The sequence below is a fragment of the Oxyura jamaicensis genome, chromosome 6 (assembly GCF_011077185.1).
Source record: "Oxyura jamaicensis isolate SHBP4307 breed ruddy duck chromosome 6, BPBGC_Ojam_1.0, whole genome shotgun sequence".
In the NCBI taxonomy this organism is placed as follows: Eukaryota; Metazoa; Chordata; class Aves; order Anseriformes; family Anatidae; genus Oxyura; species Oxyura jamaicensis.
The window spans coordinates 6722687-6735341 of record NC_048898.1 but is presented as its reverse complement, the minus strand read 5'-3'; the positions used below and the strand labels follow the sequence as shown (position 1 = coordinate 6735341).

The 12655-nt window shown below is 35.4% G+C and overlaps 1 protein-coding gene across 1 annotated transcript in view; it reads right to left on the bottom strand.

Annotated features, from left to right (window-relative positions):
- The window catches only part of CCDC6 (coiled-coil domain containing 6), a gene marked incomplete at its 5' end in the record, with an annotated part of 49933 nt that overhangs the window by 12382 nt on the left and 24896 nt on the right, over nt 1-12655 (bottom strand). The window contains 4 exons of the mRNA XM_035330047.1: nt 2892-3048; nt 5439-5599; nt 7350-7453; nt 12401-12529. Coding sequence (XP_035185938.1) covers nt 2892-3048; nt 5439-5599; nt 7350-7453; nt 12401-12529 — 551 coding nt within the window. The remainder of the gene's footprint in view (nt 1-2891; nt 3049-5438; nt 5600-7349; nt 7454-12400; nt 12530-12655) is intronic.

The following is a 12655-nucleotide window of genomic DNA, read 5'->3' as shown; positions in this document are numbered from 1 at the left end:
ATCTCCCAGAAAGGGAATCAAATACTAATTTGAAATCACAGAAAGGGGAGAAAAGCCACTGAAGTATTGATAATTTGTTCCAACAGCTGGTCAGCCTTCCAGCCCTGCTTCCTATTTGAATCTGTCTACTCTCAACATTAAGCCATCTGCTCATCACATCTTTTGCCATGGAAACGGACAGACATTTTGAATGCAGCAGTTTCACCTGTTAAAGATGTTTGCAGGCTCTGTAGCAAGATGACTCCCAGGCTTCATTTTGATAAAATAAACAGGTGGCATTTTATCCCACCCTTAGCTAGTTAGTGGCATTGATCTGTACTTTCTTCACTGAATACAGTGAAGTTAATTCACAACCATCAACTGCTAATCCTTTTTAATATAGAAGGAAATAAGAATCATACCAATTGCTCCTACTTACCGCTCACTGTTTATATACCAGAAGCAAGTTAACGTTTTTTTCCAAAGCACTATGCTGGCAGCTTTTAAGTTAACTTGCTTATGCACACTCCCTGGAGATTTTTCAGTCACTGTCTGCATTACAGGTTTCCCTTCTATTTTCCTCCTCTACCTGTACATCAGTGCACCCAGAATAACATTGCATTTATCTGTGTTTCTTTACTGGATGCACCAAACCAGAAGATAAAATTAGCTACCTAAATGCCCTCTAAGTCTTACTTGTCTTCCCTTCTACCATTGTGCTGCTCAGAAATTTTTGGTAGCTACACTTATTTTCAGATCACAGGAAAACAAACCAAACCAAACAAACAAAAACATGGGGTAGCATTAAGAATTTTCATATTCAATGGAACTCACAAAAATTACTACTTCGAGTTCTGTATGCCAGTTCTTATGCAATCTGATGTATGCTTTGATGCTGCATCTAATTCAAGTTTAACCATGACACTCAGAGCACTAAGCCACAACACTTAACAGAGGCAGTGCACTGTAGTGATGCTGAAGTTGGTTTAAAATTGGGCAGATAAGGTAGTAACAGTAGCTACAATAGAGAACAACAGCTGGTAAATTAGAGTTTGCTTAAACATAAGTTTTCCAACGAGCTGCCAATGGCAGGGTTAGCAAAACTGAACTGACTAGGCTACTTCTATAATACTCTGTAACTTGTAACACAGACAATAATTGTATTACAGCAACACAGTGATCTTTGTGGTTTAATCTTATTTTATTCTATGTGAAGACAATTTTCTGTAAGTCATCTTAGTTACCTGGATTGTATCATATGAAATAGCAGCACACCACTAGTATGCTTCTTGGTTTTAGAACTTTCCCTGTTGCTGAAGAGAGTAAGATGGAGGACTGAGAAAGCAAGGCTACTGCTAGTCAGGAAGAAGAAATTTTGCAAGAGCTGTGCATTTTGAATTCAGTAAAGCATCTTCATCTACTCTGTAAAAAATAAGTATCATCAGCTAACAATGCAACTGTTAAAAATGGATATCTGATCTGTCAGCACGACCATTTTTAGGAAGACAAAGTAAGCTAACAAATTTCAGTTTTTAAATAATTACTGCATGTAGTTCTACAGATTGTGTCTACACAGTTCTCTTCTAAGACTAACCACTCTAACAACTGCCTCTTCCCAAACTTTACTTTATATTCTTTACCATGCAAACACCTATTTTGGAGTGATTCTCTAATGCGTTTATAGTACCAAAATAAATCAACATGACAATCACCTTTCTTTTTATTTATTTTTCTACATTTTATTACTACCACTACCTATAAAAAGCTGAAAAAAGTTAGAGCACTCTGGATTTTTTGAATGAATATTGATAATTCATATGAATATAAATTTTGACTGTATTTCTATAACAACATAAATATTGGCAGAAAAGATTAGGCTAACAGAATTAGATTTGAACATGAGAACCCTGTGTTTCTAACAATAATTAATTCACACAGCATTCAGTACATTGTGATACTAGATGCTACCACAATACACGTCAGCTGCCCAGTATCTCATTAAAATGAAAATATTACCTTGAATTTTAAGGGCACTCCTTGAAACAAAGTATCTGGTACTTTGTTTTCCGGTAAATTGTATCTCATAACAAATACACTGATGACCCAAGAAGAAGCATCTTAGTATCAGAAGAATACACATCACAGAGTGAGGGTTTTTTTGTTCATTTTGTTTTTTAAGTACCACTATAAATCCAACATAACGTAAAACTATATAGTAAGATAATGAACATTTGATAAGAACTAAGAATGTTCTATTCAAAGTATACTTAAAATCTCTTCCAAAATATAACACTATCATATCACTATGATGTTAGAAAATAAAAGGCATCATATAAAACCATGAAAAAAATTCAAGACTATTTCTAAGGTCACTGCAAGCAATGCAGCTTGCAGTAGAGAAAAAAAGAAATCAAGGATATTATGTTTTGGACACCAAGAACAAACCCACTAGCTCTGGAAATGCTTCTTCTCTCTAAAGCTTTATACGCTATTCCTTTGGATTTGGCAAAACACTTTCTATTTTCTGCAAAAGAAAAATTACCCCAAGTAAGTATATTTTTCCTACCTCACAGAGTTCATTGCAGTTACCAAGTTAAGTGAAAAACAAAGGTACCATGATTTAATTATCTTGAAGCTCAAGCCCACAGGTATTTATTTCACTATATACTATTAAAACCCTAACAATCTTCAGAAAACTATTTTATTTTTCACTGTTACAGTTAATCTAAATTCTAAACAAGTTTGATATAGTTCTACTAAAGATACTCCTGGACCATGTTGAAATTTGAAACATATTAAACCCATATCTAAGTTATTTATATGAGTACTCATTTTCTAATGTTAAAAAACAAGCATAAGCATTAGGTAACGAGCTCAATGCCAACATATCTGGACAGCTAGAAAATACACACCTTTCATCGTCCATTTCTAAGCTGGATTCACTTTCTGACAGTTGCCTGCAGAGTGCTTCCCTACGCTCCATTTCCCTCTGTAATTTTCTTTGAAGCCTCAAGTTTTCTTCTCTCATATGTCGCTCCTCTTCTAAATATTGTGCCATCTTCTCTGAATCTGAAATTCAGAATTCTGTTAAAATTTGGTTAACATTCAATTTCACAGACAGGCACATATGTTGTGCCTAATTTTACCCCAGCACTTCAAGAATGAGGGAGTAGAAAACGTTCAGGATGGATCACTCAAAGTTCTCACCTCTAAGTCATTACATCAAAGGCTAATTTGTAACACTAGCTACTAAAATGAATTACTGACAGCAATTTTGTAAATAAGGATAAAAAGAAAAAGAACTTTCAAGCATTTACTTAAATGAATTTGAAAAGCAGAGAAAAAGTCAAAGAAAATAGTAAATCAATGAAATCAATTCCTACCCCTTTAAAGTAATGCAATTACACATCTACAAAAATATTACTGTAACAGCAAAGAAATACTTTTAAAAGTTTATTTCAATTTCAAGAGAGGAATCACAGAACAATTGCTGAAACACAAAATACTCATACTTGTATTAAATTGTTATCTTATAATTATTCTATAGCATGCATTCAATTAGATTTCACGATAGAGATGGGCCAGCAGGTCATCTACCAATATTAAAAGTCAACAAGTGGTTTACTCTCTACATCAAAAGACAATTTGAGTTTGCAATTCTAAACTGCGTTCAGCGAACATTACTTTAAAAGACATTTAGCAGACCATTTAAATGATTAAATTATAATCACGGAAAGCTATGCAGCATTTTGACACATTATTTAAATAAAAAGAACATTTGAAGACTTATTACACATACTATGTATTTTGTGAGGCTTTCTAATATTTAATCAAGTATACAGTGAATTCATTGTTATTTAAATAAAAATATGATCCATCACTCTTTGTGCTCATTTCTTTATGCTCTACCCTTTAATCAAAAGAATATTCCTACTTCAGAAGGCTGTTCCCAAACTATCACCTGTACATGGCTTCCCTGTTTTCAGTGGAAAGACCACTTGTAAATGTAACAGTATCACTTATATACAGCTATTATTATATCAAAACAGTTCCTAGAGTGGAAGTAAGTGTTTTAGGAAAGTGAAATGTAATACCAAAATGAGAATTCAGTAAGCAGACTTTGTATGTATTTATGAATAATAGTAAAGGTTCTCAAATGACCACATATTGCAAACACCAAACTTCCTCCTGAAAGAAAGGTCTATCAGTTTCATCTTCTGCTTTACCGGCAGCCCACAAACCAGTATATCCACAATTTCTATCAGTACTGTTGTACGTACTGCAGCTCTGTTTAACCTATTCACAATAGAAAGGAGTACTTCCATTTTCCATAAGAATTTGACTTCAACTGCTTCAGAATTTTACTCTGAATTACAGCATTTCAAAAAACAAACTACCTGAAAACAACAAAGAACACGTGAAATTAAATTTATTATGCCAAATTTGTACAGAGAACTTGAAATCTAAGGCTTTGCTCTCATTCTGAAGAGAAGTGAAGGCCGCAGTGCAGAACTGGCAAGTACAGAGATCAGCAGCCCTTAGCTTCTTTCAACTGACACAAATTATTAATACCACAAACTTGTGCACAAGGCCTCTGCACAAGAGCACTCTCACGCCATCTCTGCCCATAAGGAAGGCTGCTGCCTACACTACCAAAAAAGGCAGAACTGGCAAACCTTAGATAGAAATTTTAGATTTAGGATGAAGGGATGATGGAACAGCATAGCAGATTGCAAGAAGGCACAAGTGATCTTTCTGCCACCCAAACCCCCCTTCCCTCCCCTCAAGAGGTACGGCAGAAAGGAGGCCGTCCACTTCTGGACAAGGCTCCACCACACCTCCCACAACAGAAATATACAGACTTCTGCACAGCTATTTCAAAGGGATCTTACTTAAGGAAGAAAATAAGATTACTCATTTTGCTATACTGTGAAGCCAAAACAGGTGCTTGAAAAATTAGTCTTTAGCAAAGCTAAGATTACCTCAGCACAGCCTGCAACCATTAGATGAAATTCTTATATACAACTGAACTTTACTTTGCTAACCATTAATTCTTTTGAGTAATTCTTAAGTTGTATTTGGCTTCTTACAATGTAATTCTTAAGTACATTTTAAAGAATCTGTGTGCTGAAATACTGCTACAAGTCTGTGAGGAAAAAAATAAGTATTTTTTTATGGCCCAAATATATTCAAGAAATATTTGGCAATTTTTTCCCATTCTAGTAAAGCTAAAAAAACCAACAACACAGAGACCCCCCCCCCCCCCCCCCAAAAAAAAAAAAAAAAACAGAAACCCAACAAATAAATACAGTATAAGTACATTAATTACTGCAATTATGAAGCTGTCTTAGTCCAAACTTGTCCTATTTTTTCACTTGTACCTTAAACTCCTGAAAGTCTCTATAAATATCTTACATTACACAGACTTAAAAATGATTTAAAACAAGTTGTTTACTCACGCTGTAACTGTGCAGCCCTCAGTTGTTTCTTTAACCTCTCCACTTCATTCTTTAAAAACCTGATGTGTCTCATCATATTTTCAGGGGAATCTATCTCCATTGATATGTCTCTGGGTGATGGCGGAGCAGATACTGGCTGGTCTAATTTCTCCTGCAAAATTCTGAATGAAAAATAGCTTAAACTTTACTTTCAATTTAAATGACAAGAAAACCCCTTAAACTCCCCCCAAAGATACTACAAGGCTTTGGCAGGTATGTAAGATTTATGCTAACTACTACATTTGTTTAGGAAAATTTCAGGAGGATTAATAATGTTGTCTTTCTTTTTTTTAGCCCAAAATTTGTTGGTAAAATCTGTTGTCCAGGGACAGATGGACTTTCTAAAATATGCAGGTGTTGACACTGTCAAATATTTCTGCATATAGCTTGGGAAAAAGCAAGTTACAGACTTTAGACAGTTACCTCGGTTTTATACTCAAACTGGACTTAACCCCCATAATAATTTCCAAGCCAATTCATTTAATCTCTTCCAAGTTTTTACGTTTATGTTCTTAGAGGAAGAATAAACATTCAAGATGAAAAAATGAGTGTAGTTTATCTATGGTGAAATACAAGCTTTTCTGCATTTCACCATTAGCAAAAGAGAGAAAACTTCATAGATGTTTTCTCAAGCAGATATTCTCTTCCTTTAAAGTATCACCAAACACAAAAATATTTATCATCATATTGTTCTTTCCTTACAGTCGAGGTTTCAAACACCTCAAACACCCGACTGCGTGAATTCAGGAGTAATGATCATTTTTCATGATGAAACAAGCAGATAGTACATATTACTGTTTTAATGAATATTTTTCAAGTTAACATGTATTTTTCAGATGGAAAGCAGGAAATTGTTCTTCACCAGAACCATATTGACTGGCCAGAGTCAACAGAGACAAGGCTGCACTGAAGACCAGGGATAACAGCACTATGCAAGCACAGCTCTTGGCATGGCCTGGTATTTATACACACCATTCAATGCAGTACTAAAGCATGGTCTACAACTCCACCTATCTCCCAGAAAGAAAGCACACCATCTGAGATAAATGAAACCAGGAATGGTTTGACTTACAAAAAAAAAAAAATACTTTAAAGCTACGATGTGCAAAAATCCTACCAAAGGACCATTCACTATGGATTTACCACTGCTGATTATTACATGTAGCTCTTCAGAGCACCTTCCACAGGGCTCTGTAAAACAGAACTACAAGAACTGCAGTTCATATAGATTCAGGTGTTTTCCAAGTCTCCAGTCAAGATTCATGGAGTCACACTAACATAGCTCTCCTAAAACATGTAGTAGAAAACAAGGAATTAGTCACCTCTTCTCTCTTATTCCCCCAAAGCAGAGTTCTTATAATACAGCACAGAAAAAGTCGCTTTCATACGTATTTTTAATCTTAGCTTTCCCAAGAACATAAAGTATCTCTGTCTTATTTTCTGTTGAAGAAGCAGCAGGAAGTTTCAATGACACGAGTGCAAACCACTGAGAAAAAGCTGAAGTTTTCTTCAAGCATGGAAAAAACAAGAGCTTCTCACGTAATGATTACACTAAAATACCACGTTAATTTCTTTGGGCCATCAATAGAAAGGTGACCCAAAACCAGAAACTTTTAAAATTATCAGCAGTTGGAAAAAAAATCATCAAATTCCTTCAAGTTTTCCCAGATCATTTTTATACTACTAAGTTTCATCTAGTGTAGGCACTCAAGCATGTGGTATAGGGTAAACAAGGAGCTTTACAACTGTGTTAACCTCCAGGTTCTCACAGATGAAATAGTCCTTGCATGACAGAGACAAACATACTTAAAACTAGAAGGTTAAGTATTAAATCATACATCTCCCACAGTAACACAGTGCAACAAGACAAACCGTTTTTCTGCTTCAAGCTTATCCATCCTCTTCCAGAGACGATTCACTAGTGCTTCTTGTTCTTGTTCCAAGGTATTTTCAAGGTCAATCTTCTCACGTCTTAGCTGCAGAGGAAAGCAATGAATTAAAATGATGGAACATTTTTTATTTTTATTTTTTCAAGGAATTATCATTAGAAAAGAACATCGTCTTAGAAGAAAAATAAGGCTTTCACATGATGCTTTAAAACATCAAGGCAAATGGAAAGAAGAGACAAAATTCAGGCAAAACACACTGGTCACAGAGATTTATCTCTGGAAAATTTAAGAGACTCTTGAGTTGCACAATTATCGTCATCTTAACAGAATTTTTTTTACACAGAACTTGCTGCTGCTTGCCAGTAAAGAGAGGCTTGAAATCTGGATACATGGTCACTGATGTCATAACAAGTTTATTCAGAAAGGTCTCCTATTCCACAAGCCTCTGAAGTTCAAATGCAATTTACAGTCCACTATTAAAGCACTTATTCCTTTTGAAAAAAATTTACGTTAAAAGTGGAAGAATCACACTTATGTAAGCCAGAAACAGAAGAAAAGCCATGTCTGACTTGTGTTAGGTAACATGAAAAACAGAAATGAAAAAAAATCGAACTGCCTTCAGTGATACAGCATCAATCCTTACTAGCAGAAACAATTTAATTCTATCTCAGCAAACACTGTATAAACAACAACACTTAACCTGGCGTTTTTCATGTTCATACTAGAATATTAAGAGGCACAGCTGATCTTATTCAGTAACACTGGCAGCTGAACTCCAGCAGTTAATATGACAAAACAGATGTGACAATCATTGCCTTTACAGATGGAAAATACCATGAGGTATTTTTCCCAACCAAGCTGTAGTTAACACTCACCACCTTCCCAACAGGCAAAAAAAAAACACATTACAAAAAGAAAGACTGCAAATAGATTAAATGATTTCCCCACGTGTTTATTGCATCACTATGCCTGAAGTGCTGTTACACCATCTAAATCCATAAGGGCCACATTCTAGACTCTTAACTAATATTGAAACAACCAAACAGAATTTACACTTACGCACTTAATGCAACAGTAACAGTTTAATGAGTGACTGCACAACTTTCTTCTTCTTCAAAATATAGGGCAATTAGATACTGTAAGTAAAAATACACTTATATTGGTGAGTAATAGGGAGCACACTTAGAAAAAACAGGTTTAGACAACCTGTCCCTGTCTACATTTCTAGATGTACATTAACAATTGAAGGAATTTAGACTTCAATAGCACAGAAGTCAGGGGCAGCATGTTTCAGTTTCACATGAGGGGTGAGAATTTGTATCCTGACTTCTACTGCCTTGCCCACAGTAGCAGGAGCTGGAATGGTACGAAGGCAAAATGCTCAGCCCCTGGAAAGAGACAGTGATTTGCAGCTCAATAGCCAGCTTGGCCAACGCTTGGGGCTGACTGAGTTCAGAAGGAAGAAAGTGCACAAAGTACTCTGGGAATCCGCCTATCATGGTCCTATATTACCAACATGCAGATCTTCACTACATCAGATAGCTATCTTTACAAACACATGATGAAGAAGGTTTGACTGTAGATGACTAATTGCACAGCAATGGTTTTTGCATCACTTCAATGCCGTGTGGTTTAAACTCACCTGGTCTGACCTTTGTAGTCTATTTTACAGCTACATTATTGAAAATAAATCTATTTCATTGAATGGTAGGGAAAAAAAAGAGCATACAAAGCAAGTTATTTATAAACTCTCATTTGAAAAATCTAAGATTACACTTAGTGTTATAGCAGCCATCACCAAGGCAGCAGAGTCCATTCCATTATTAATTAGGCATCTGAATGTAGATGAGTACGCACAATGGCAAGGTCAAATCATCAGGGACAAGAGACAAATGAGTTGTACCCTGAAGGCTGACAGACGTGTTCTGATGAAACACCAAAGACAGTGGGCAATCTAAAGGAGATCTAGAACTCCACTTTTCGAGTAATATGAGAAAATACTGGAAACAAGTATACTCTTTGTTGGTTTCAAGTCTTTTCCCAGTTCCTCCCAGTGTCAGGATATAAAAGCTTTAATGAATTGAACCTACAGAAGAAGCCACTGCAGCATGCTGAGCAGAGCTGTGAATTCACAAAGAATGTAGGTATATTTGTTTTGTAACAGACATTTCAGGTGAACTTTAAAATGAAGTCTAGATCTAGTCAATGAGTTTGTTTGGAACTTGATTATATGTTGAATAAAATAAAACAGGGTGGGCTCACATCTCAACACCAAACTAGCAGCTCTGTCAATACTTGAGTTATTTCACACGGGTTCAAAATTATGTGCCAACGAAATGTCACTTAATTTCTTAATCATCACTGTAGGGAAGTGAGGAAGTATTGCTTATTGTTTTGGACCCTAGTCTTCCCTTTAGAAGAAGAGAAAAATCCCTTTTAACCTTCCTCACCATCCCATTGTATTTCTCTTTGTCTCTCTAACACTTTACTTCAAATGCAGCTAAAATATCCATTGTATGTTTATTCCTGCATTACTGCTTGTTGAGTCTTCTTGCCAACTTACTGACAAGCAGAAGTGTTCCTTCCTAAAATGATGGAGATCTTCCAAATCAGTGAAAGTTGAGTATTATTTCAGCCTAGTCCCACTGTCCCAGATTTCACTTACTGGCTGCTCATCTGCCCCTCCCTGTTTGTATCTTTAATTCTTTGGTACTCTCCAAGAATATATTTCCAGAAGATTTCATGTTTCCTGATTTTCTCCTTTCAAAGCAGCAGACATAGGAGATGATTATTAGCAACTTAATTCTTATTTCTAATCTTCTGACTGCATCACTTCTAGTTACGCACTTCGCTGTATGAAATACTAAAGCATTTAAAAGGGTAACAGTAAAACTATGTACACTTGACCTCTGTAGGACAGAACTGGCAGCTATTTTATTTCCCATCCAATCACTGAACTACAACAAATAAGAATGGCACTGTTCGTTTTAACTAAAACATTCAGTTAATGAAATAGTCACAAGTAGCAAATTTCTTCGCTGTTAGCCTTCACAGAATAACGTTCTGTTTCTTGAAGCTGATTTAAAGAAATTAAATCAGGTCACATATGAAACCTAAGATGCAACCTAATTTTTTGAATTAGGAATAACATTCTGCATGACCATCACTGCTATAAACCAGCTACCTACTCATCACCTGTGCCATAAGCATTCCAGATGAAAGAACACAAAGGAGGAAGGAATCAAAGCAGAGCTAATTCATGTTACATATTCAAAAAATAGTAATTGGTGAATATGCTGTAACTGTCTGATCACTGGTTACAGTGATAGAGATCTCATGAAGATGAAGTGAAAAGTAATGCATTTCACAGGAGGTCACATTCAAAGCATTCCTGGAGTACTCTTTCCAAGTTTTGTTTAAGAGGGCTCTTGTTGAAGCGCTGTGGCAATCCCCCCCTCCTTAAAATTGCTCTGCTGACAATTTTTGGTTGCTTCTTATTCGGTACAGCACATGCCCCAAGAAAGCATGCTGAAGTTCAAAGTAACTTGAGATTTATTGTATCTTACTGCAAGAGGAAGTTAAGATATATGTTGGATTACACTTAAATACACATGGACTTTCAAAGTAAGAATCTAAACCTACTTTAACACCTTCTTAATTGAACTAAGCTTTCAAGATCAGGTATTTGAGAGAAAGACCTGATATTACCAAAATTAAGTAACTCATCACTGAACTTCCACACTTCTTTAAAAAATGATCTACTGTTGATATTCAAATGCAGCAAAAAAAAAATCATATGTTACAATTTCACAAGTCTCTGTGTGTCCATAACAATACAAAAATAAATATTATCAAAATGCCAGCTGTGGCTTGTGCTTCTATTTCAAAGACTAAACCAGCTTAATTTGCAATCCTACTTTGCATTCATTTCAATTTTGATTATGTGGCCGTCACCACCACCTTGTGGCTAAGAGAGTTATTTCAATCTCATTAATTTCCACGCTGGTTAAGGATTTGCTGGCCACTACGTTTTCCTACTCAGTTTCAGTTCATTCCATAGATTGATCTGTACAGAATGTTAGCATAAGAATTGAGAAAACCCATTTTATCATTAAGCTAGTTATTAATTTACCTACAATTTCATCTAAAATAAATCAGTCAAATTAAAAAAGAAGGTAGAATTTCAGATTATCAGCAACATAAAAAATACACATCTGATAAGAACAGCAAACAAATTCTCAGGAATAATATACTATATTTTCACCACTCAAAATTACTGGAATTTCACAACCTAGAAAAACTGAAGTTCTTTAATAAGCCTGTATTTTTTTTTTTTAATCTGTTTGCCTTCATATTAAAATGATTCCTACTAAGGCCACCAAGATGCTTTGATACACATGCCCAAAATTTGACATAGAGGCATTCCCTAAGTCTAAATTTCCAGTAAAAACAAGACCAAAACAAGTGGCTCTCCTCTTCATTGCTCTCTCCAGGAAGAAAGGGAACTGGACATAGTCAATCTCAAATCCGTGAGTATACACAGAGCGGACATCTGACAATCAAGTCTTGTGCTATCCATGCTACCACAAAAAGGTGACCTAGAGCACAAGTAGACCACGTGTATATGGTTTACTGTTGTGCCTACATGCTATTAGAAATGGCAGTCTTTCTCAACTCTAGTATGGTAGTGGAAGCTGACACAAAGCAACAAGAAGTATAACTTACAAAAAAGTAAGCTGCATTTGCAAAATAGTCACAGCTGTCCAGCCAACACAAAGGCCTGCATTAAGGGTACTAAAAGTCATAAAGGCCATGGGGAAAAAAAAAAAAAAAAAAAGTTTTTCATAATAAATTCTGTTAATGCTGTACTGCTTTGGCTACAAGTTAAAATCACATTCTTTTAATTATATTGTTGATATTAGCCAGTTTCTTACAGACTTAAAAATGAAGTCAAACCTAATACAAAATAAGTAGACTTCTTTTGAATCCTTGTTTTTGTTTTACAATCATATAATTTTGAAAGCAAGGAATTACCTGCTCCAGGGTGAGCTGCTTCGAAATTGTATCATTTTCCAGTTTTTTAATCTTCTTCATCAGTTTGTTCACTTGAAATTCCTGTTCCTGTTCTAGATGCTGCTCCAGTTCAGCTTTCTCATGCTGTAGCTAAAAATTTAGGAAATATGAAAGTATTTTAAACACAAGTTACACCCCATTTTTACATTTATTTACATGTTGATTCTTACAGAACATTAAATTCTCTACTGATAATTCTTCTCAAAAGACTTCAAA